This window comes from Malania oleifera, chromosome 8 (genome assembly GCF_029873635.1).
Source record: "Malania oleifera isolate guangnan ecotype guangnan chromosome 8, ASM2987363v1, whole genome shotgun sequence".
Lineage (NCBI taxonomy): Eukaryota > Viridiplantae > Streptophyta > Magnoliopsida > Santalales > Ximeniaceae > Malania > Malania oleifera.
In genome coordinates this window covers 106,851,348-106,872,457 of record NC_080424.1, presented here as the reverse complement: position 1 = coordinate 106,872,457, position 21,110 = coordinate 106,851,348, and the positions used below count along the sequence as shown (strand labels likewise).

The following is a 21,110-nucleotide window of genomic DNA, read 5'->3' as shown; positions in this document are numbered from 1 at the left end:
ATTTTATTTGTATCATGCTCAATGAAATTAAATTTATTATACTTCTGATAACTTTATATACATTGATATCTTGAATTTTTCATCACGTTAGGAAATGGACTTTTTCTCAAGTTGCTTTTACTTGTTGGTATGTTGTGTAAAATTTATAGTTGAAAAGAATTGCATACTCAAAAAAACAAAAGGCCTTCAATCGTTCCCCCATATACGAACATGTTTTAACAAATTTGCATTAATGGCACTCTTCGATTGTTCGAGGAAAATGCAAAAAGTAGACATCTAGTCACCTGTCACAAACATCATTACGGATTTATTTAGCTTGCACTCTAATCAATACTTTTCGTGACAGCGGGCCCAAGTATCCCACGGCTGAGGTTTCTGGCAATGGAAACCTTTCGATGCGAAAGCGACCAGCACTAGATGAACTTCAACGGTTCTGATTCAATGATTTAACCTTCCTCGAGAGAGAGGGTGGCACTGTAGAAGCGCGAACCTGTAATAAGGGGGATGGCGGAAGCTCAATGAGTGACACTGAGCGTAAGGAAGAAGAAGAAGAAGAAGAAGACGATGCATGGATCTTTTTGTCTCCCTCCGACCTCTGCTGCTCTCTGGTCTCTGAGTACTCCATCCTCGATCAAAGATTGCACGAGGGTAAATTTTGCTGTTCTTTTGATTCCGTTGCACTATTGGAAATTGAATTTGGACCCATCTGGGATTTTGAACTCATTCTGGATTTTGAACTCGCTTGAGTGTTCTTTTTTCCATGGCTGCAAATGGGTCACTAGATTTCTTCCAAGTTGGGTAAGGGACGCATCGATGATGCTTCGTGTCGTCATTTTGAAGCTATAGGTTGCAGTAAATTTCTCAAGGATTTTGGATTTAATTTGTTCGAATAACATCCCATGTTCATAAATTTATTGCGGGGTTTTTTTTTTTTTTTTTTTTTATCTTTGTGCGTAATTGTCTGGGTTCTCCCTTTGTTGTATGGGAACTTAAGTGTATTGAGTTGGTTGTATTGAGTTCAATGCGTATTTTTTCTTTGGCTGCAAATGGGTGATTAGATATTCTTTGAGTTGGGGCAAGGAGGGCGTTGATACTTCATTGCTTCTCGTGTCGTCGTATTGAAGCTATGGTTTTCAGTAATTATTTACACCAGCTATTTCTGTTTTCAGGCTTACCAAAGATATTACAGCTGGGTGAGTTGTGGAAATATGCTACAACTTTTGTGAAAGACCTTTTTTCGTTATTTGAAAATCTCAAATGGAAAATGAAAACATTTTTCTTCAAGTCAAGATTCCCTAACATCTTTGGTTAGATACTGTTTTTTTTAATTATTTTGAGCACATTTGGTAGTGCTACTTCACCTGTGTGTTTGTAAGAAAGACAGAGAGTAGGAGGGAGACACTTTTTTTTTTCAACTTTTTCGTCCTCCACGAAAGAGCAAGTTTGGAGGCTCTTGATCTGGTGTTGCCATGCAACTTTTAACACCACTGTCAAAAAATTAGGGCATGCTGAATTGTGGAATCTGTTATAATTTTTTCGGAAAGCTCTTTAATTATATGAAAAATGCAGACTTGAAAATGAAAAACATTTTTCCACAAATCAGTATGCCTAACGTCCTTGGCTAGGAGCTGTGTTAGTGGTTATTTTCAGCTTTGATACTGGATCAATGAACTTTTTTTTTTAATGTTTACTCTATATTTTGAACTTATTATTTATTTATTTATTTCAGGCAAGTAAACTTGTTTATACTGATCCAAGTCCAGCTCGGTGATTTAGTGAATAAGTGTTACTTGTCTTATGCGCTGATTGCACTTGCTCTGATAGTTTCACACTTTATTAATGCTTAAACAGGCTTCGGGAAATAACCAGTGCGTTGCCAAACAGCGACGAGTTGGGATAGCCCATGGATTACAAAGTTCACATGGGAATCACACATTCCTGCCCCCATCAAGCATCTCAATGCACTGGAGAGTATGTTTGAATTTCCAAATCAGATGTGTTGTTGACTGAAAATCTGCAGTTCAAATTTGGTGCCAGCTAGAAATATGCATGATGCATGATGCCTAATACAGTTTTAGGAGCATCAGTTTGTTCATGATTTTTTAAATATTTTTTGAAGCACCATGATTCCAAACAATTGATTGTTCTTTGTCTCGTACATGGCTGGGATAGGAATAATCATTTTTTGATAAATTTATTTATTAGGAGATTATTCCAGCTTTTTTGTGTGACTGTTTCTATTTGAATTTAAAATCAAGAAAATCAGAAGCCATTTTGAAACATGTGGACTCATTAAGAGCCTCATTCATAAAAATTTAGGAAGTACTGAGGAAGTGTTATTCAGTACAAAAGGGGCCATAGTCCCTCTCTCTCTCTCTCTCTCTCTCTCTCTCTCACTGTCCCCCCCCCCCCCTTCACTCATAAAGCAACTGTGTAGAGTATAATAGTTGTTATCTGTTTTTTGTTCTTCACTAGGTGAAGCACACTTCTGCAATCTCTGCTCTTGTGACTGACAGTAGCTCTACAATGACTTTGGAGGAAGATACTGAAGATATTGGTATTTTGAGCACTGATCCTGGCTTGCAACCATTCAAAGGTCACTTCAAATTTAGAGTGAAGAGATATGTAGATCAAAAAAATCTTATTGAAAAATATGAAGGAAGTTTGGAGGACTTTGCACAAGGTGATATTTTAAGTCTTAAGTACTTCTGTAGTTGTCACTTTCTCTGTCTATTCTTACTGGATAAAGATATAGATTACTTTGACCAATATACTTAATTAATTTTCTAGAATTTGCTATCCATATGAGATACATCACATATGAAACTTCAGGATGTGAATTCCTGAATGTGCTCATTATGATTAACAGTCAGATGGCAGATAGGTTCCACTTACAATCAAATGTATTGCGTTGAGTGCTAGGAAGATTCAATTCATAAGCTGTTTTGAAGCTTGTTCTCTGTTATGTCCTTTTAAGGTTCAATGGCTCAATTAACTTCTTGCTGGCTTAAGTGTCCATCTTTTCCATATTGTAGGCTACACAAAATTTGGATTTAACAAGGAAGAAGGTGGAATCATCTACCACGAATGGGCCCCTGCTGCGCAGTAAGAATTGTAGCTTGCAGTTTTGCAACTTCGGGTACTTATGGTCCCATTTTAATCAAAGAGAGAGTTTCTTTTCTGTAATACAGGGAAGCACAAATAATTGGGGACTTTAATGGATGGAATGGTTCCAACCACAATATGGAGAGGAATCAATTTGGTGTTTGGAGTATCAAGATTCCTGATTCTGGTGGAAACCCAGCAATTCCTCACAATTCAAGAGTCAAGATTCGATTGAAGCATGGTAATGGAGTTTGGGTTGATCGAATACCTGCTTGGATCAAATATGCAACTGTGGACCCAACAAGATTTGCAGCACCATATGATGGTGTTTATTGGGACCCGCCAGCTTCTGAAAGGTGCCAGTTGTTCATCTTTAACTTGGAAATCAATAGAGAAGTAAAAAATTAATAATTTGAAGGACCAATGGTTGGGCTAGGCACACTTTTCCAGATTCATATCCTGTTTTGAGTGTATTCTGTATTCATTTCAGACAAAGTAAAATAACAACAACAACAACAATAAAACCAAGCCTTAAATCCCACTAGGTGGGGTCAGCTATATGAATCCTTTTCCACCAATGTATGCGATCATGAACCATTTCTTTTGACAAATTCAGGGCTGACAAAAGTAAAATCTGTTATATATTTATGACAGTTCAGTTGTATAGTGCAATTTAAAATTCCTTATGTTCCTTAACACAAGGAAGTTCTGGTCATCATTCCGCTGAAAGTAAGAGAACAATGTAATTTATTCTTTGAGTGAATATTTATGAAAGCTAGTTGTTCACTGATCCATTATTTTATTATTTGTGTAGATATCAGTTTAAGTATCCACGTCCTCCAAAACCAAAAGCTCCACGAATATATGAGGCTCATGTTGGAATGAGTAGCTCTGAACCCCGTGTAAATTCATACAGAGAGTTTGCAGATAACGTTTTGCCACGCATTCGGGCAAATAACTACAACACTGTCCAGTTGATGGCTGTAATGGAACATTCCTACTATGCATCATTTGGTTATCACGTTACAAACTTTTTTGCTGTGAGCAGTAGATCTGGAACTCCTGAGGACCTCAAATATTTGATTGATAAAGCCCATAGCTTAGGTTTGCAGGTCTTGATGGATGTTGTTCACAGTCATGCAAGTAACAATGTTACTGATGGCCTCAATGGCTTTGATGTTGGCCAAAGCTCACAGGATTCCTACTTTCATACAGGAGATCGAGGCTACCATAAGTTATGGGATAGCCGTCTTTTTAACTATGCTAATTGGGAAGTTCTTCGCTTCCTTCTATCTAATTTGAGGTGGTGGATTGAAGAGTTCAAATTTGATGGGTTTCGATTTGATGGAGTAACTTCAATGTTGTATCATCACCATGGAATCAACATGGCATTTACAGGGGATTATAATGAGTACTTCAGTGAGGCAACTGATGTTGATGCTGTAGTATATTTGATGCTGGCAAATTGTCTGGTTCATAATGTCTTACCAGATGCGACTGTAATTGCTGAGGATGTCTCTGGCATGCCTGGGCTCAGTCGGCCTGTCTCCGAGGGAGGAATTGGTTTTGATTACCGTTTGGCAATGGGCATTCCTGACAAGTGGATTGACTACTTGAAGAACAAAAATAATGAGGAGTGGTCAATGAAGGAAATATCATGGAGCTTGACAAATAGGAGATATTCTGAGAAGTGTATTTCTTATGCTGAGAGTCATGACCAGGTATTATGTCATTAGTTTTGAACATCCATCTTCTAGAATCTGGTTTCTGTGTTACAGCCTTGGTCACAGAATAATTTGTCTATCACAATGAATCTTCTCAGTCAAAATTGAATTCATTTCAAAACCTTTGTCACCTCATTATTGTAATAATTTGTAAATTTTCATAAAAGGTTGCATTTTTGCATTTTCGTCAACTTTTTTTTTTCCCTAAAATAATTTGGTGTCTTTACTATTGTGCAGGCCATTGTGGGTGACAAGACTATTGCATTTTTCCTTATGGATAAAGAAATGTATTCTGGCATGTCTTGCTTGACAGAAGCTCCTCCTACCATAGAGCGAGGTGTGGCACTTCACAAGGTTTGGTCTGTGTCTATTTGTTGTGACTTATTTTTTCTCATCTGGCTGATGGTGTCTACCACAACTATGAGATCACACACCTCAGATACGGCCTCAGCCTATTAAGCATATGGGAAAATAATTTCAGAATTCTTGATTAACGCATCTTATATGGTGTTTTTTATTGGATCTTGCACTTATTATATTTTTATAATTATCTTTTGCAGATGATTCATTTTATAACTATGGCATTAGGAGGTGAAGGCTATCTTAACTTCATGGGAAATGAGGTAAGCACCCAGTCCACTCCCAGTCCTAAAAGTATTATATTTAGCTTGAGTCGAACCATAAAAGCATAAGAATATGTTTTTAAAATTGTTAAAATTACTAATAAAATATAATAATCCTTATTTGAATATAAGTATACCATGAAATTAATATTAATCAAACATGCCTATCTAGTTGAATCTAAAATGTTATGGCCCAAGCTCAATACAACGTTTGGAAAAGTATATGAAATTTAGCTCATATGATCCTATGTGCATAAATTATACAACAAATTTTAACTTTAATTTCAAGATGAAATAAATTTGTCATGTGGACCACCCACGCAGTATAGAGCTCTAAGTAATTAGTTCATAAGAAGAAAATAACATTTTATTTTATCTTTCATATTCATCATGTCATACTTTGAAAATGTAATTTTAAATTGGATATCAAAAGTTTGGGTCTTTTTTTGTATTTTATGTTTTTTCTTTTATATTTTAAGAAAGCATCTGAAATATGATTTTTTTTATTTGAAAATAATTAAATTTAAAGTTAACTAAAAACATACAACAACAACAAGAAACCTTAAGTCCCATTAGGTGGGTTTGGCTACATGAATCCTTTTCCGCCAATTCACCCGATCATGAGCATTTTCCTCTATTAGATTAAGGGCTATTAAATCCTTTCTCACTTCCTTATGTAAAGTCTTTTTAGGTGACACCCCCACCTCTTTTCATGCCACACAATAACTAACTCACTTCTCCTTACAGGTGCTCTACTAGGCCTGTGCTTCAAATGCTCAAACCATCTAAGCTGTCCCTCCTTTATCTTGTTTTTAACTGATGTTTTGCCTAAATTATTACATATATGTTCATTTCTTACTTTATCTTTTAATGTTAAACCACTCATCCACCTTAACATTCGCATTTCAGTAACTTTTATTTTTTGTATATGTTGTTTCTTAGTTGGCTAACATTCTGAGCCATAAAGCATAGCTGGTCTTATAGCCGTCTTATAAAACTTTCCTTTAAATTTTACGGGTATTCTATGATCACACAACACACTTGACGCACTCCTCCATTTTACCCAGCCTATTTTAATTCTATGTACTACATTTTATTCAATTTCCTCTTAAGCTTGTATAATAGATTCAAGATATCTTTGTGACGCCCCGATTTTGCATGCCATTTTTTTTTTTTTCCATATAACAGTAACACATATATCACATATCGACCACGTCAACCTCTAATACCACAATACATGACCCGACCCAAAAGTGGGTACCAGGTATACACAACCATATACATGTACACAATCCTAACAGCGGAAGTCATTTTATATATATACATACCACAGCAAATACACATACCAGAATACCAACCATCCATAAATACAAGTCAACCACAAAACCTCTAAGGGAATCAAACCTCCCTAGTACAAAATACTCACCCTGAATATTCAGGGTATTTGCTCCCCTCTATCTCGGAGTTCTATCACCAGGTTTATCTCGGTTTCCTGAAATATTTAAATGATTGGGTGAGACACATCTCAGTAAGACGGAATAAATTATTTACAGTGTGTGGTAGTATGAGGTTCATTATATCATATCATATATTCATTTCAATAATAATATCTTCTTAGAAAATAAACCATTTCCACAATCATAATCATATAAATGTACAATACAAGTTTTCATAATCTTTTTCTTCCATTTCCAAAATCATTCATTCGTAACCCAAGTTTACTGGAGAAGTTCTTGAGAATAGGGAAGTTTACCAGCCCATACAAGCAGCTTCCCTCTGCCCTGATATCTTTTGCAGCTTAGCTCGATTAACTCGAGTTCAACTACAACTAATACTTATCAGAGCACTCACCTTACTCAGTAAACCCTCAGGCGGTGTGTTCTACTTCGCTTTAATTATTTATTAACTCACGCAATTTCATTTTTCATTTTCTTTCTTGTTTCCATTCTCATTTCATTTCCATTTTCCATATTAAGCTCATGAGTGTTACTAGTTACCAATACATTCGTGTCTATACTCATGACTGCCCTGAGGATATCTTTCCATGTCATGCTTCCCCCCATGAATAGGGTTGTGCGGCCCAAAGGCTGGACCTAACCGCAGTTGGCCGACCTGGTTAGGTCAAATATCATTATTTATCTTGTATCTATAGTACGATTGACCGGCCAATAGTCCTGATTTGGACTCAGGGGCACAACAACTCTATTATACAACTCAGTCGACTGTCAAGTCACAAGCTCCACGAGCTCGTGTGGTTGCTCTAACACTACTAACAACGGTATCGTGCTCCATATCATAACCCATCATTAGGGTTTCCATATCCATCCATCAGGGTTATCACTGCCACATACTAGCAATCATTATGTGGTATTGCCATTTCATCAATCACATGTTTGTATTCCCATCTTAGAATTTCTCATTTCAATTCTCATAATTCAGTATTCATATTGCAGAATTTTACATTACAATATTTACATTTCACATATTCACATTTCTCAAAATAATATTTCTCTTATCCACATTTTTCATTTTCATATTGCAGAATTAATGGTGCAATAATCACATTTCTCATATTCACATTTCAATATCAGTATTGCAGAATTTTATATTGCAATATTCACATTTCTCACATTCACATTTCAATATCAGTATTCTCAACACATTTCATCATTTCAATGATATTTCCTCAATTCATAATTCATTTCATCTCATACTATCATATACATATCTCATTTCACAATTATTCAATATTTTTCAAAACACATTTTCATATTTCACATTTCTTCATTTCTCAGAAGATACATTTCCTCCATATTTCACTTTCATCATTTTCCCACATTTCAATTCTCATATCAAAACACATTTCAGTATCCCATATTTCACAGGGTAAATCAATTAATCCAGTTCAAACATTTCTCAATATAAATCATATGTTACACATATTTCATCTGATATTTATATCATAATAAATTTCAGGTAAAATACATAATACCAATTTCACATATTTCTCCATCCATAAATTTTATAAATAAACTGCCATAATGTATTCCCCTTACCTAGCTTACTGAGGGGTCCACTGACACCCTAGATCTGTCGCTCCTCGGCGTTCCCAATTCAAAAGCCTAAAAATCACATTTTTACCAAATTAAACATCCCAACTCCCAGAACATTTATTATTCAGAAATCTCTAAACTCCATATACTTCTAGTTAACTTAAAAACAATCCTTAAAGTATATTACTTACCCTGGTTTTGGGATGGTCCCCCAAAACTCCAATCTGAAAATCTACTCCGCCTATGTTGCAAAGAATTTTCCCAGGAACCCCGTGGTGGTTCCCGATCGTCAATTCAGGATCCAACGAAGCCGGAAACGAAAAGAGGAGTGAGAGAGAGTTGTGGGTCTAGAGAGAGAGAGTGAGAGAGAGAGAAAATGGCGCTGAACAATGAGGGTTTCACCCTTTATATGTCAGGATTCGTTGACGAATACATGAAGACACTTCGTCAACGAGGAGGCTATTTCGTCGACGAACCTGCAATTCCCTTAACTCTCTCGGTAATCTCTCGTCGACGAGACACGTGTTCCTCGTCGCTGAAATCTATGGGACATTCGTCGACGAAAACCCTGGGTTCGTCGACGAAGCCCTGTTTTTCTCCCTTTTTAAAATTCCCTTTTTCCTTCTCTTTCCTTTCTTTTATTATATTATTTTCCGGGTCTCTATATATATAGTGCTATTAATCTCTTGATTATTAAGTTTAATCCTCTCTCTATTGCTACTCCTTACATTACTAAAATTACATTTCATATATTTTGTTTTATTCCTACTTATCCTGAATCCTTTCGACTCAGATGTGGCTCTCTAAAGCTCTAGCTTAGGTTTCACTCCACTCTGCTCCTACTATCATCAATTAACATGATTTCATCTACAAACAACATGCACTAAGAGATCTCATTTTGGATATTCTTAGTTATTTCATCAATTACTAAAGTAAAAAAATAAGGACTCAAAGTAGAACCTTGATACACACTGTGATTGGAAAATCTCTAGATTTACCTCTTACAATCTTAACGCTAGTCACTACTCTATCATACATATCGTTAATGACCTCCATATATCTACTACAAACTCCCTTATTTTCTAAGACCCACCAAAGAACTTCCTTAGGTACTATCATAAACTTTCTCTACGTTAATAAAAACCATATGCAAATCCTTCTTTGTTTCCCTAAATTAATTAAAAAAAATGGAGGACCAAAATAGTAAGTTAGAGAGAAAGAGAGAGATTGTGTTTTTTTTTGTAATTAATAGGATGATCAAGTCAATGAACAAAATGAAACAAAGTGCAGAGAGAGAGAGAGAGAGAATTCAAATTTAAATGAGAGATAATTCATAGGATGATCAAGTCAATGAACAAAATGAAACAAAGTGCAGAGAGAGAGAGAGAGAGAAAGAGAGAGAGAGAATTCAAATTTAAATGAGAGAAAGACACTGAGCAAATGATTTTTGTAATTAATTGGATGATTTAAGTCATTATTTTTTTTCAGCAGCTTCAAATTTTTTTTTTTTGGTCAGAACAAAGAAAAATTTTTGCTCATCGCAGGTTGGGCAGTTTGTTCTTACGACATGTTCGTATGACATTAGTTAAAAGGTAAACATGAACACATATGTAAGTCTAAGAGATGAGTAAAATTCAAATCAGCGGCTTTTAGTTGGGTAAAGCTCCATATTAGAAAGTGAAGGGGGAAATGTGCCAAATGCATGCTGAAAAGTTTCTGAATTTTTTACTCTATTTGTTGCAGTAGAATTGACTAATGAGAAAGTTGTTCTTCCAGTGAGCCATAGATATCTGTATTCATATGTTACTTTATTCATGCATTTTCTTTCATAATAATTATTTTTTAAGGTATATGCTGTTGATACTTCTTATAGTTTGGCCACCCTGAATGGATTGACTTCCCAAGAGAAGGTAATGGCTGGAGTTATGAAAAATGCAGACGGCAATGGGACCTGGTGGATGCAGACCACTTGAGATACAAGGTTCAGCATCTTGCTTTCAGCAGTTAGATTATTATTTAGGTCACAGCATCAATAAAACCAAACCCATCCCCATCATTTTCCTCTGTAAGAGCACTCACTGGCAAAACTTTATCCATCATACACCTTCCAGTTCTTAGGCCATAAGTTGATCTAATGTGCCAGGACCTTGTGATATTTTCATAAATGGGCTGTCTGGAATTATGTTGGCCGCACATTGTGCCTTTACGGTGCATTAGGCACTTGTATGGCATGTTCATTTGTGTGTCCTTGCACAAATTCTTATTTGTTCATGCACATTATTAGCCAATCCCAGATGGTTGGATTAAGGCTTTCTTGAGTTCTCGGTCTATGCATTTGTTTTTTCCTTACTACTTCCTGAGGTGCACATTATCACGCAAGTTTTTCTCTCTTTCTTCTTGGAACTTGTCCAGTTCATGAATGCATTTGACAGGGCTATGAATTTGCTTGATGAAAAATTTTCATTCCTTTCCTCAAGCAAACAAATTGTGAGCAGCACAAACGAAGAAGATAAGGTAATATGCTTTTGGTTCAATTCAAAGCAACACACATATTGTACTTTATTAAGTCTGCGATAATCTCTTGTTAGAAAATAGTTATTTAAGATATTGGTTTTAAACACTTGCAGTTGCAGTCCAAATGGAATTTTGAAGCAACAAGTAATAAAAATGTATAAATGTCTATGGACTTTAAAGGGTTTTCTGGTGTGATTAGAGTCTATAAATATTCAGAACTGAATACATCAATATAAAATAGATTCTTGCGTTATGCTATCTGTATGGAACTGAGTTTGTTCCAATGTCATGTAAATACCTCAAAATTCACATTGGTTTTTTTGCTTGTATGTCTGCCTGTGTTGCTTGTCTACTGCAAAATCCTACAAAGTGGCACTCATAATGCTTAAAGTTGACTTGTGCAGGCTTGGTCATTTTAGAATCACTAACATTCTATCTATTATTGTTTCACTTCATAGGTCATTGTGTTTGAGCGTGGAGACCTGGTTTTTGTTTTCAACTTTCATCCAGACAATACATATGAAGGGTTTGTATATTTTCTATTATGCAAGGAATGTGGGTATGGGTTTCTATTGGGTGTATCCCCCCTTTTTCTTGGATTCATTGGAAGGAAAGGAGGATGAAGCTCAAATCGATGACCTTGGCCATAGTAAGAGCGCTTTTACCGCTGAGCTAAGCATTGGTTTTGGCATGTCTTGCATTTATTTTTTTCGATTCATTGGAAGGAAAGGAGGATAAAGCTCAAATCGATGACCTTGGCCATAGTAAGAGCGCTTTTACCGCCGAGCTAAGCATTGGTTTTGGTGTGTCTTGCATTTATACGAAAAATATCAAAATAGGTGTTGGCAGTTATCTTTTGAGCTTCTTTTAGTTGGATGGAAAATATTTATCACCAGAAATAGAAAAAAACTATTTTTCGAGAAAAAAGCAATCTAAAATTTTCTTTCTTTCTTTGAAGAAGTTGTTTTTTACTCTTAGATGGAAGACGTGTTGTCTTAAAATATAATTTTATTTTTTAGGCATGATACTAAACAAAGGAAAATGGGAGACTATTTTCCAAAAAAATATTTTTTTCCCATCAAAAGGACCCATAATTCAAATTGGGTCAGTCTTGGACATGATGGTACAACAACTACCAAGCCTCAAGTACCACTAAGTAAGTATCCTTTTCTGCCATCTGCACAATCTAGGGCAAGTTTTGGATGTGATGCTGTAGTGACATTTGTATAGGTGTGAAAAAACTGAACCAAGACAAATAGCTTGGGTGCTTGAATTTAGCTCACAAGGAGTTCATGGAGCTCTTTTTGTAGTTGGCTTGAGTTTGATAATACTGTTTTAAACTGATAAAAACCCAGAATTTACACACATATAATGTAAGATACGAATTTTCTTGATTATAGGTTTTAATTAATAACACGCGCATGCGCGCACACACACACACACACTGTAAATACAGCTCCTTGTGAGCCCTTGGAGAAGGCTTGAATGGCTTGAAGCAAGACCCTAGGGTAGGTTTTATCGTGGAGAAACTGGGAAAATTTTAAGGAGGGAAAATAGTAAGAGAAAATAGGGTTTGATCACTTCGAGGGGATTTGTCTCCAAATTTGCAAAGGTTATGATTTATGTTATTGCTTGGATGGAAAAGCCCCTTAGGGTCACATATTATTAGGAATGTAAAATATCCCAATCCAAGTCCTTAATGGACTCAATCCCAATTGATTTGGGAATCCTAACATATTAATAAAAATTCGAACATTAAATAGAATACATTGGGAATTCTAACACATTTAATAAAAATTCCAACATTAAATAGAATTCATTGGGAATCATAACAGATTAATTAGAAATTCCAATTGATTTGGGAATCCTAACATTTTAAATAGAACTCATTGGGAATCATAATAGATTAATTAGAAATTTCAATTGATTTGGGAATTCTAACATTCTCGCCTCCTCCAAATTAAATATTGATAAGTTTCCCAAGTTGCATCTTCAGATGGTAAGTGAGATCAATGAACTAAAACTTCAATGATGTTTTCACTTCCACATTTGATCACCTGGTGATCCAAAATTGCTTGTGGCTGCACTTGAAGACCTGTTGGTGCAACAATAGGCAAGTGGCACTGTACAGTAACTTGCTCCCCTAACTTCTTTTTTGAGGCAAGAGACATGAAAAACTGAATGTACCTTAGAACCTTTTGGTAAGTCATGACGATAAGCAACAGGGCCTATATGTTTTAGGATCTTATGAGGCATGTAGAATCAAGGAGACAACTTCATTGAAGAACGAACAGTCACAAATGTCTGTCTATAGGGTTGTAGCCTGAGAAATACCCAATTTCCATCTAAGAAGTCCCTTTCACTATGGTGCGTATCTGTTGCTATTTCATTTGAGCTTGAACTGCAACAAAATTTTCCTTGAGGAGCTGAAGCACTTTGTCTTGATCATGTAACTCCTTGTCAACTTGATCAACTCTGGATGATCCAGCTGAATACCTACCAAGAACAGGGGGAGCTTGACCATAAACAACCTCGAATGGAGTCAACTTGATGGAGGAATGATAATTGGTATTATACCACCGTTTCTCCCATGGGAGCCATCGCACCCAATGCTTCGATTTGTCGCTAGCAAAGCAACAAAGATAAGTCTCCAAACACTTGTCAACAACTTCAGTTTGCCCATCTGATTGTGGATGATATGCAGTGCTCATATTCCATTATGTTACTTGCAAACGGAAAAGCTCCTTCCAAAAGTTGCTGGTAAAGACTTTGTCATGATCACTAATAATAGATTGAGGAATTCCATGCAACTTGACAATATTCTTAAGTCTCAACAAAAGTACAGGCAACACTTATAGCAATATAAGGGTGAGTTATGGCACAAAAATGAGCATATTTTGTGAGACGGTCCACAACAACAAAAATAGTAGACTTACCATGAGAAGATGGTAGTCCCTCAATGAAAAATCCATGAAAATATCAGTCCAAGCTTCTTTTGGAATAGGAAGAGGTTGTAGAAAGCTTGGATTCGCTATGGTTTCTCCTTTTTGTCATGATAAACATCACATTCTACCATAAAACTTTTTGATCTCATCTTTCATTCCCTTCCAGTAAATTTTTTGTAGGTTCTAAGAAAATTAGAGTGACTTGCAGCCAGTGATGCGTTTAATTCTAGTAGTATTGTTTGCTTTTGGCTAAATTAGGCACTAATAAAATCCTCCCTTGATACACTAAGTTTAAAGAGTTCCAAAGGTAAGGAGGGACTGAAGTTGGCTCTTTTTGTAACTTCTGGATAGCACCTTTAGTCTCCAATTTTTGCCAACCTTCCTTCCTAATTTTTTCAAGGGTAGTACATGCAAGGTTGCAAGTACAGAAATAGCTATCAGTTCAACTTGTTCAAGAAGTCATGAGTGCATTTGACCACATCCTTTGACCCTTTCATGTAAATAATCTCAGTCATAGCCCAACAACTCAGTGACCCACTTTTGTTGTTCTATGGAAGAGATTTGTTGCTCCAGTAAATACTTTAGACTCTTGTGATTAGTTCAGGTTTGGAAATACCGACCAATTAAATATGGTCTCCACTTTATAACTGCATGCACTATAGTTAGCATCCCTTTGTCATAAACAGACATGCAGATGTGGGATGGAGAAAGGGCCTTGCTGGTAGAAGCAATGGGGCATCAGTCTTGCATTAAAATTTCACGAATTCCAACTCCTAATGCATCAGACTCAATGATGAACACCTTGTTGAAATTTGGCAGGGCAAGAATTGGTGTGGTGGATATTGTATGCTTAAGCTTAACAAAGGCTTGTTCAGCTTCCTCACTCCATTTGAATGCATCCTTTATCAGAAGAGAGGTTAGTGAAGTGCTCATCTTTCCGTAATCCTTGACAAACTTGCTGTAGTCTAGTAACTAGTTAACCCCAAAAATCCTTGGAGCATTTTGATTGTTTGTAGAATAGGCCAGTCTGTCATACTTGTATTTTAGAAGGGACAACTGAAAGACCTTCCTGTGAAACGATATGCCCAAGGCATTCCACATGTGATCGAGCTTAAGTGCATTTAGATTTTTTGACAAAACAAATGATGCTCACAAAGAGCGGTGAGTATAATTCCCAAACCTAAATGATCTTCAAGAGATGAACTATATGTTAGGATATCATAAAAAAAACAAGAGAACAAACTTATGTAGCTAAGGTCGGAAAATGTCATTCATAAGACTTTGGAAGGTCGAAGGCTCATTGGTTAACCTAAAAGGCATAACCAAGAAGTTGTAAAGGCCATTGTGAGTTCTAAACGCAGTCTTCTGAATGTTATCCTTGTGTACCTGAATCTGGTGGTAGCCTGATCTCAAGTCAAGTTTGGTGAACTGCCAGGCACCTCTCAACTCATCTAACAATTCATCCACAACAGGGATAGGATATTTATCCTTCATAGTGTTCTTGTTCAGTGTTTGATAATCAACACACATCCGCCAAGAGCCATCCTTCTTCTTCACCAATATGGCAAGGAGAAGAATATGGACTAACACTTGGTTGAATTATGCCCGCATCTAACATTTCTTTCAATATCTTTTCTATTTTTCCTTTCTGCAAATAAGGATAGCGGTAAGGATGGACATTAGTAGGGACACTACTTAGCAATAGAGGAATACGGTGATCATGTGTTCATTGAGGTGGCAATCCCTGTGGCTCTGCAAATAGGTCAAAAAATTATGAAATAAGAGAGTCTAGCCCTTCAGCCTGGCTAGATTGATGTTGTAAATTTGGTGCTTGAAGTTGAACCAAGCAACCATGTCGCTCCTTTTCAAAGAGCTTCACCATATGATGACTTGAATTGAAACTGTAGTGACATTATTACCACAATGTTTGCCTTTAAGAGTCGCTCTCTAGCTATTCACAGCGAACTTTGTAATCAGTTTAGAGAAATTCCTAGCTATATCACCTAAAGTTTTTAACCATTCAGTACCCAAAACCACTTCATGGTCTTCTACTGGCAGCAAAATGAAATCAACATACAAACCATGGTTTTACATTATAAGTTTAACCTTCGGACACTTGCTTTGACATGTCAAGGTCCTTCCATCTGCAACCTTGACATCAGACTTTTCACATTGCTCCACAAGATAGGCTAGCTGTTTAGCAATTTTAGCATCCATGAAATTATTAGTGCTACCCGTATCAATTAAGATAGTAACGAGTTGAAATTTTAGGAAGCCACTAATTTTTCATGGTTTGAGGATTAGCATAACCAACTAAAGCATGAACTGAAAAAGTGATAGATTCATCATTATCATTAGATTCTGTACCTTCTTGATCTGACTAAGGGGGGGTCATCCTGAACCTCTTCTGGTTCCTCCACTGGTTCAATCATTAACAGTCATTCTTTTTTGTAATGGTGCCCTCTATGCCACTTTTCATCACATTGCGAACAAAACCTTTTGTCATTCTCTCTTTAAGTTCCTACTGGGTCAATCGTTTGGCAAGAGGATTGCGAAGAGCAGGTAGTGTGATAGTGCTGCTGACATTTTGCTTGCTAATGGTCTTGTTGGAGCAATATCGTTTTTCTCCCAATTTCTCTTCTTCTGACCATGCAAAGCAAATTGCGGCGGTCGTAATTCCTGGCCGTCGTACTTTGACGTCCCACCAAATGTCAGGTAGGAGATCTTCAATAAAAGTACTGACGAGTTGGCTTTCATTCCAATCTTTATTCCTGTTTGATAGCCACTCAAATCATGTCTGGTACTCCAACATAGTGCTAGTTTGTCATATTTTAGGAAGCTCTTTGTCGATATTCTCATACCTAGTGGGCCCAAATCAGACAAGTAATCCAAAAACAAATTCTGCCCATGAAGGCATTCCATAACGAGCTTCAAACCAATCATACCATTGAATAGCATCGCCATCCAGACTAATAAAAGCAATCTCAACTTTATATGTTTTTGGAGTGCGGTGAAAGCCAAAGTATTCTGCAGCCCTAGAAACTCAGTTGATAAGGTCATCACTGTCCCACCGAGGAAATATTACCTTCATATAAGAAGGACCGCAATCATGCTCTCCTTGGTAACCTCCTTCACGCACGTATGACTGCTCCCTACGATTAGCTGATGTTGAGGAATCATCTTCTCTCTTTGTGGGAAGATGTAATGAGTTGTTTAGAAAGTGATGCTTGGATCTCTTCAAATTGAGACTTAAAAAACATATTGCTAAGTTTAGCTTTTAGCCTAGCTTCCATTTAGGACTTTGCTGAATTTTCTGAGGCCATTGCGTATGAGTGAAGATCAAGAATTCCAAGATCTTGCTTTTGTTGGCGGGTTAATGACATTCACAAGAATGCTGACTCTGATACCAAACGATAAGACCCTAGGGTTTTATCATGGAGAAATTGGGGAAATTTTTAGAAGGGAAAATAGTAAGAGAAAATAGGGTTTGATCACTTTGAGGGTATCTACCTCCAAATTAGGCAAAGGCTATGAATTATGTTATTGCTTGGATGGAAAAGCCCGGGTTACATATATATATATAGGGTAGGGAAACTCACTCCTATTAGGGAAGTAAAATATCCCAATCCAAGTCCTTAATGGACTCAATCCCAATTGATTCGGGAATTCTAACACATTAAATAAAAATCCCAACATTAAATAATCCTAACATTAAATAGAATTCATTGGGAATCCTAAAACATTAAATAAAAATCCAAATATTAAATAATCCTAACATGAAATAGAATTGTTTGGGAATCATTATAGATTAATTAGAAATCCCAACTGATTTGCGAATCCTAACACCTAATTTTGTCGGAGCCAAATCAAGTTTTTTGATCGAGCCAAGCCTAAACAACTCACAAATAGCTTGGTTTGTCCTCACCCTGCCATTATATGACTTATTGACATATTCTGAATGTACAGGTACAAAGTTGGGTGTGATTTTCCAGGGAAGTACAGAGTTGCACTGAGTAGTGATGCTTGGGCTTTTGGTGGGCATGGAAGAGTAAGCAACTCCTTGTATAATTATCATGTTTGCTTCTTTATATTAGTGACAGAGAAGAACCTAATGCCTAGTCAAGGATTGCATCCGATAAGGCTTGATGTTGGAATGCATGGGCATACTCTATTCCTGCTCAATAAAAAATGCTGAAGTGATAAAATTTATTGAATGTAATGGCTTGTCAATTACTGTTGATATTTTAATAATTACTAGTTCTTATCGCAGGTGGGCCATGATGTAGACCATTTCACAAACCCTGAAGGAATACCTGGAGTGCCTGAAACTAATTTCAACAACCGTCCCAACTCCTTCAAAGTACTCTCGCCAGCATGCACATGTGTGGTATGACAACCTTTTAAATTCGGATGAAATTTGATACAATTTTGTACTACATTTTGTTTAAATTCACACAAATTCAAATCTATGGTCTAAACTCTAGGTTGCCATTTATATGGTATGCCTTTTGAAGAGGGTTCAAGTAGTTGATATGGACTTTTTTTCTTTTCTTGCTTTTAAGGAAAAAATGATGGAAGAACAATTAGATGGTCAAATGTTGCATGACGTATGATGCATATTATTTTTTTGAATGCTGGTCATTCTTGTTCCTTCTCACCATGAAAAAAATTGACAAAATGGTTTTTTCCCTCTTATTTTTTTGACCAATTTGATTTTCCATGGGTATGAATAATTGTTTCTTTTTCTTGTGTTCATTTTATGTATTCTAGTTACCCTAGCTAATTTTCCATTTTGTCGATAAGAGAAAACAATGCACACTTTATAGTGATTTCAAACCAAGTTTCTATAATTCCCATTGCATTTGCTTTTTAGCATATGAATGACAAATTTTAAGCCTTATTTCAGTCATGTACCAATGGAAAAACCCTAAAAAAGGGAGAAAATCTCGCGCACATGCACAAAAAGGAAAAGAAAGAACAGACTTGATTAGGTCATTAGTTTACTTAATATTTGAAAATGAAGAATTACGTCCCGAGTCATTTTGAGACCATATGGTTGTTTTAATTCTTTTGAATATATAATTATGGTTTGCTAAATTTTCGTGCCAGTCCTTATTTTGTGTATTTCCCCCTTCCCCTGAAGGTTTATTACAGAGTTGAAGAAAATTCAGAGGAAACTGATGATTGCGAGTTCACAGATGCTAATGAGAAAGCAGCAGCAGACATGGTGGCCACCGAGGAGAGCTTGGAAAAATCTGCATCTGTTGAAGAACATATTTTCTCAAGCAAGAGAGGTCTAGCTAAAGAAACAGGGGAAGGCACATCAAATGACTGAATCTCTTTGGCAGTTCTTAGCATCTTGTACCATAGAGCATTTCAGCTGTCCAATAAATCCTGTCAATAAGAGCATACATGAAGATTTTGCCCTCATGTCTGTTTGAAACTCAGAAAAATATTAAGGAATCTACAATTTCTTGCTTGGTTATGAAGAAAAGTTAGAAAGAAAAAAAATATATACAAAATTTTTAGAACAGAATCTTTATTTTATCTCATTAATATTTTATATTTTTATAGTGTTTAGTCATATTAATTAAAATTTTATTTTTAATAGTATTTAATATAAAAATAAAATATAATAAAAAATAAAGCTTTATTTTTCTTTTTTTTAAACAAATTTTTTTATTGAAAATTTGAAATGGGCCATTAAAAGGAAAGAAAAATATAAAAAAATTCTCATTTTTATGTTTAGTTATCGAGGAAAATGAGAAAAAAAATAAAAAACTATATTTAATCTATAAAAAAATTTGATTTAACACATTATTAATATTTGCTTTTTTAATTTTTAATTATGTTAAATAAATTTTTTATAATATTTAATAAAGAAGAAAAATATAAGAAAAAAAATGAGTTTTTTACTTTTTTTTTCTTTCCTTTTTCCACGTAAAATCTTTAATCAAAGGAATCATTCATGTATCCAAGTCGACCATTAGTGCATCTTGGGAGAAAATGTACAACTTGTATGTCCATAAGTTAGGGTAAAATTTAACGACACCACCTAAGTTCTCAAATATGTCATTTTATCCTTGTGTTTTTGAAAATTATTAGAAAATCTCTTGAAGTTTAAATCTATTGATAACATGAGCCTTCCACTAGTTAATCATTAGTCAATAAATTTGTACTTTTGATAAAATAATATTGAGTTAAATAAATTAAATTGAAAAAATTGGCTAGTGTAATGTTTTGAAAAAATTAAATAATCAAATTGGGAACTTGACCGGTTCTCAAATTGAACGGTTTACTAGTTCAGTCTCTTTGAATCAATCAATTGATATAAGTATAACAAAATCATTTTATTATTATTTAAAAATTAAAATAAAATATTAAAAATAAAAATAAAATGATATCAACTTAAATAAATTAAATTAAAAAATTTGCTAGTGCAATATCATGAAAACTGAATAAATGAATTGAAAACCTAATCGATTCTTGGATTGGTTCTATTGCTTTGAATCAATCAATTGACATAAGCATGACAAAATAATTTTATTATTATTTTAAAATTTTATAAAATATATACAAAAAATAAAAATTGCTAATAAATCATAACAAATGTCTAGTAATTATAGCATTACGAAATGTTTGTTATATGTTATTTCATAAAAAATTAATGACTAAACACAGCATAAAACAAATAGAACATAATTCAATATTTTTAAATTAAAGTAACCTATCAAACATAATGCTAAAAAAAACATAAACTAATTTTTTTTAAAAAAAATCATACTTCATAATCAAAATTACCTATAAAACATAATACTAAAAAAACACATAAACTAAAATTTCAAATTTACATTTCATAAATTAAATTTATAAAGCAGAATGTTAGTTATTGTTTAGTAAAATATGAGTACTAAATAGATAAAGAACACTCTGTTGTAAAACGTGTATATTATACATGTAGATGACTATCTTTAAAATAGGTTATAACTTTTGGTATGCTCATATAATGGTTCATTATGGAATTGACCTTTATAATGTCAATATAATCTTTGCTTATATAAGAACATGTTTTACAACCAAAATGGATATAAAGATAATTAGCAACATCTAGTTCCTGAAGAACTAGGCGACTATATTTCTATAGTT

The 21,110-nt window shown here is 35.0% G+C and overlaps 1 protein-coding gene across 1 annotated transcript; it reads left to right on the top strand.

Moving 5' to 3' along the window:
* Positions 1 to 204: 204 nt before the first annotated feature.
* LOC131162196 (1,4-alpha-glucan-branching enzyme 1, chloroplastic/amyloplastic-like) lies at positions 205 to 19,500 on the top strand. Its single transcript, XM_058118414.1, has 14 exons — positions 205 to 648; positions 1,852 to 1,971; positions 2,476 to 2,683; positions 3,036 to 3,105; positions 3,192 to 3,461; positions 3,920 to 4,826; positions 5,067 to 5,183; positions 5,390 to 5,452; positions 10,379 to 10,486; positions 10,918 to 11,019; positions 11,478 to 11,545; positions 17,931 to 18,012; positions 18,235 to 18,351; positions 19,108 to 19,500. The coding sequence occupies exons 1-14, from the start codon at positions 565 to 567 to the stop codon at positions 19,297 to 19,299; spliced, it is 2,508 nt and encodes an 835-aa protein (XP_057974397.1). The 5' UTR covers positions 205 to 564; the 3' UTR covers positions 19,300 to 19,500.
* Positions 19,501 to 21,110: the final 1,610 nt, after the last annotated feature.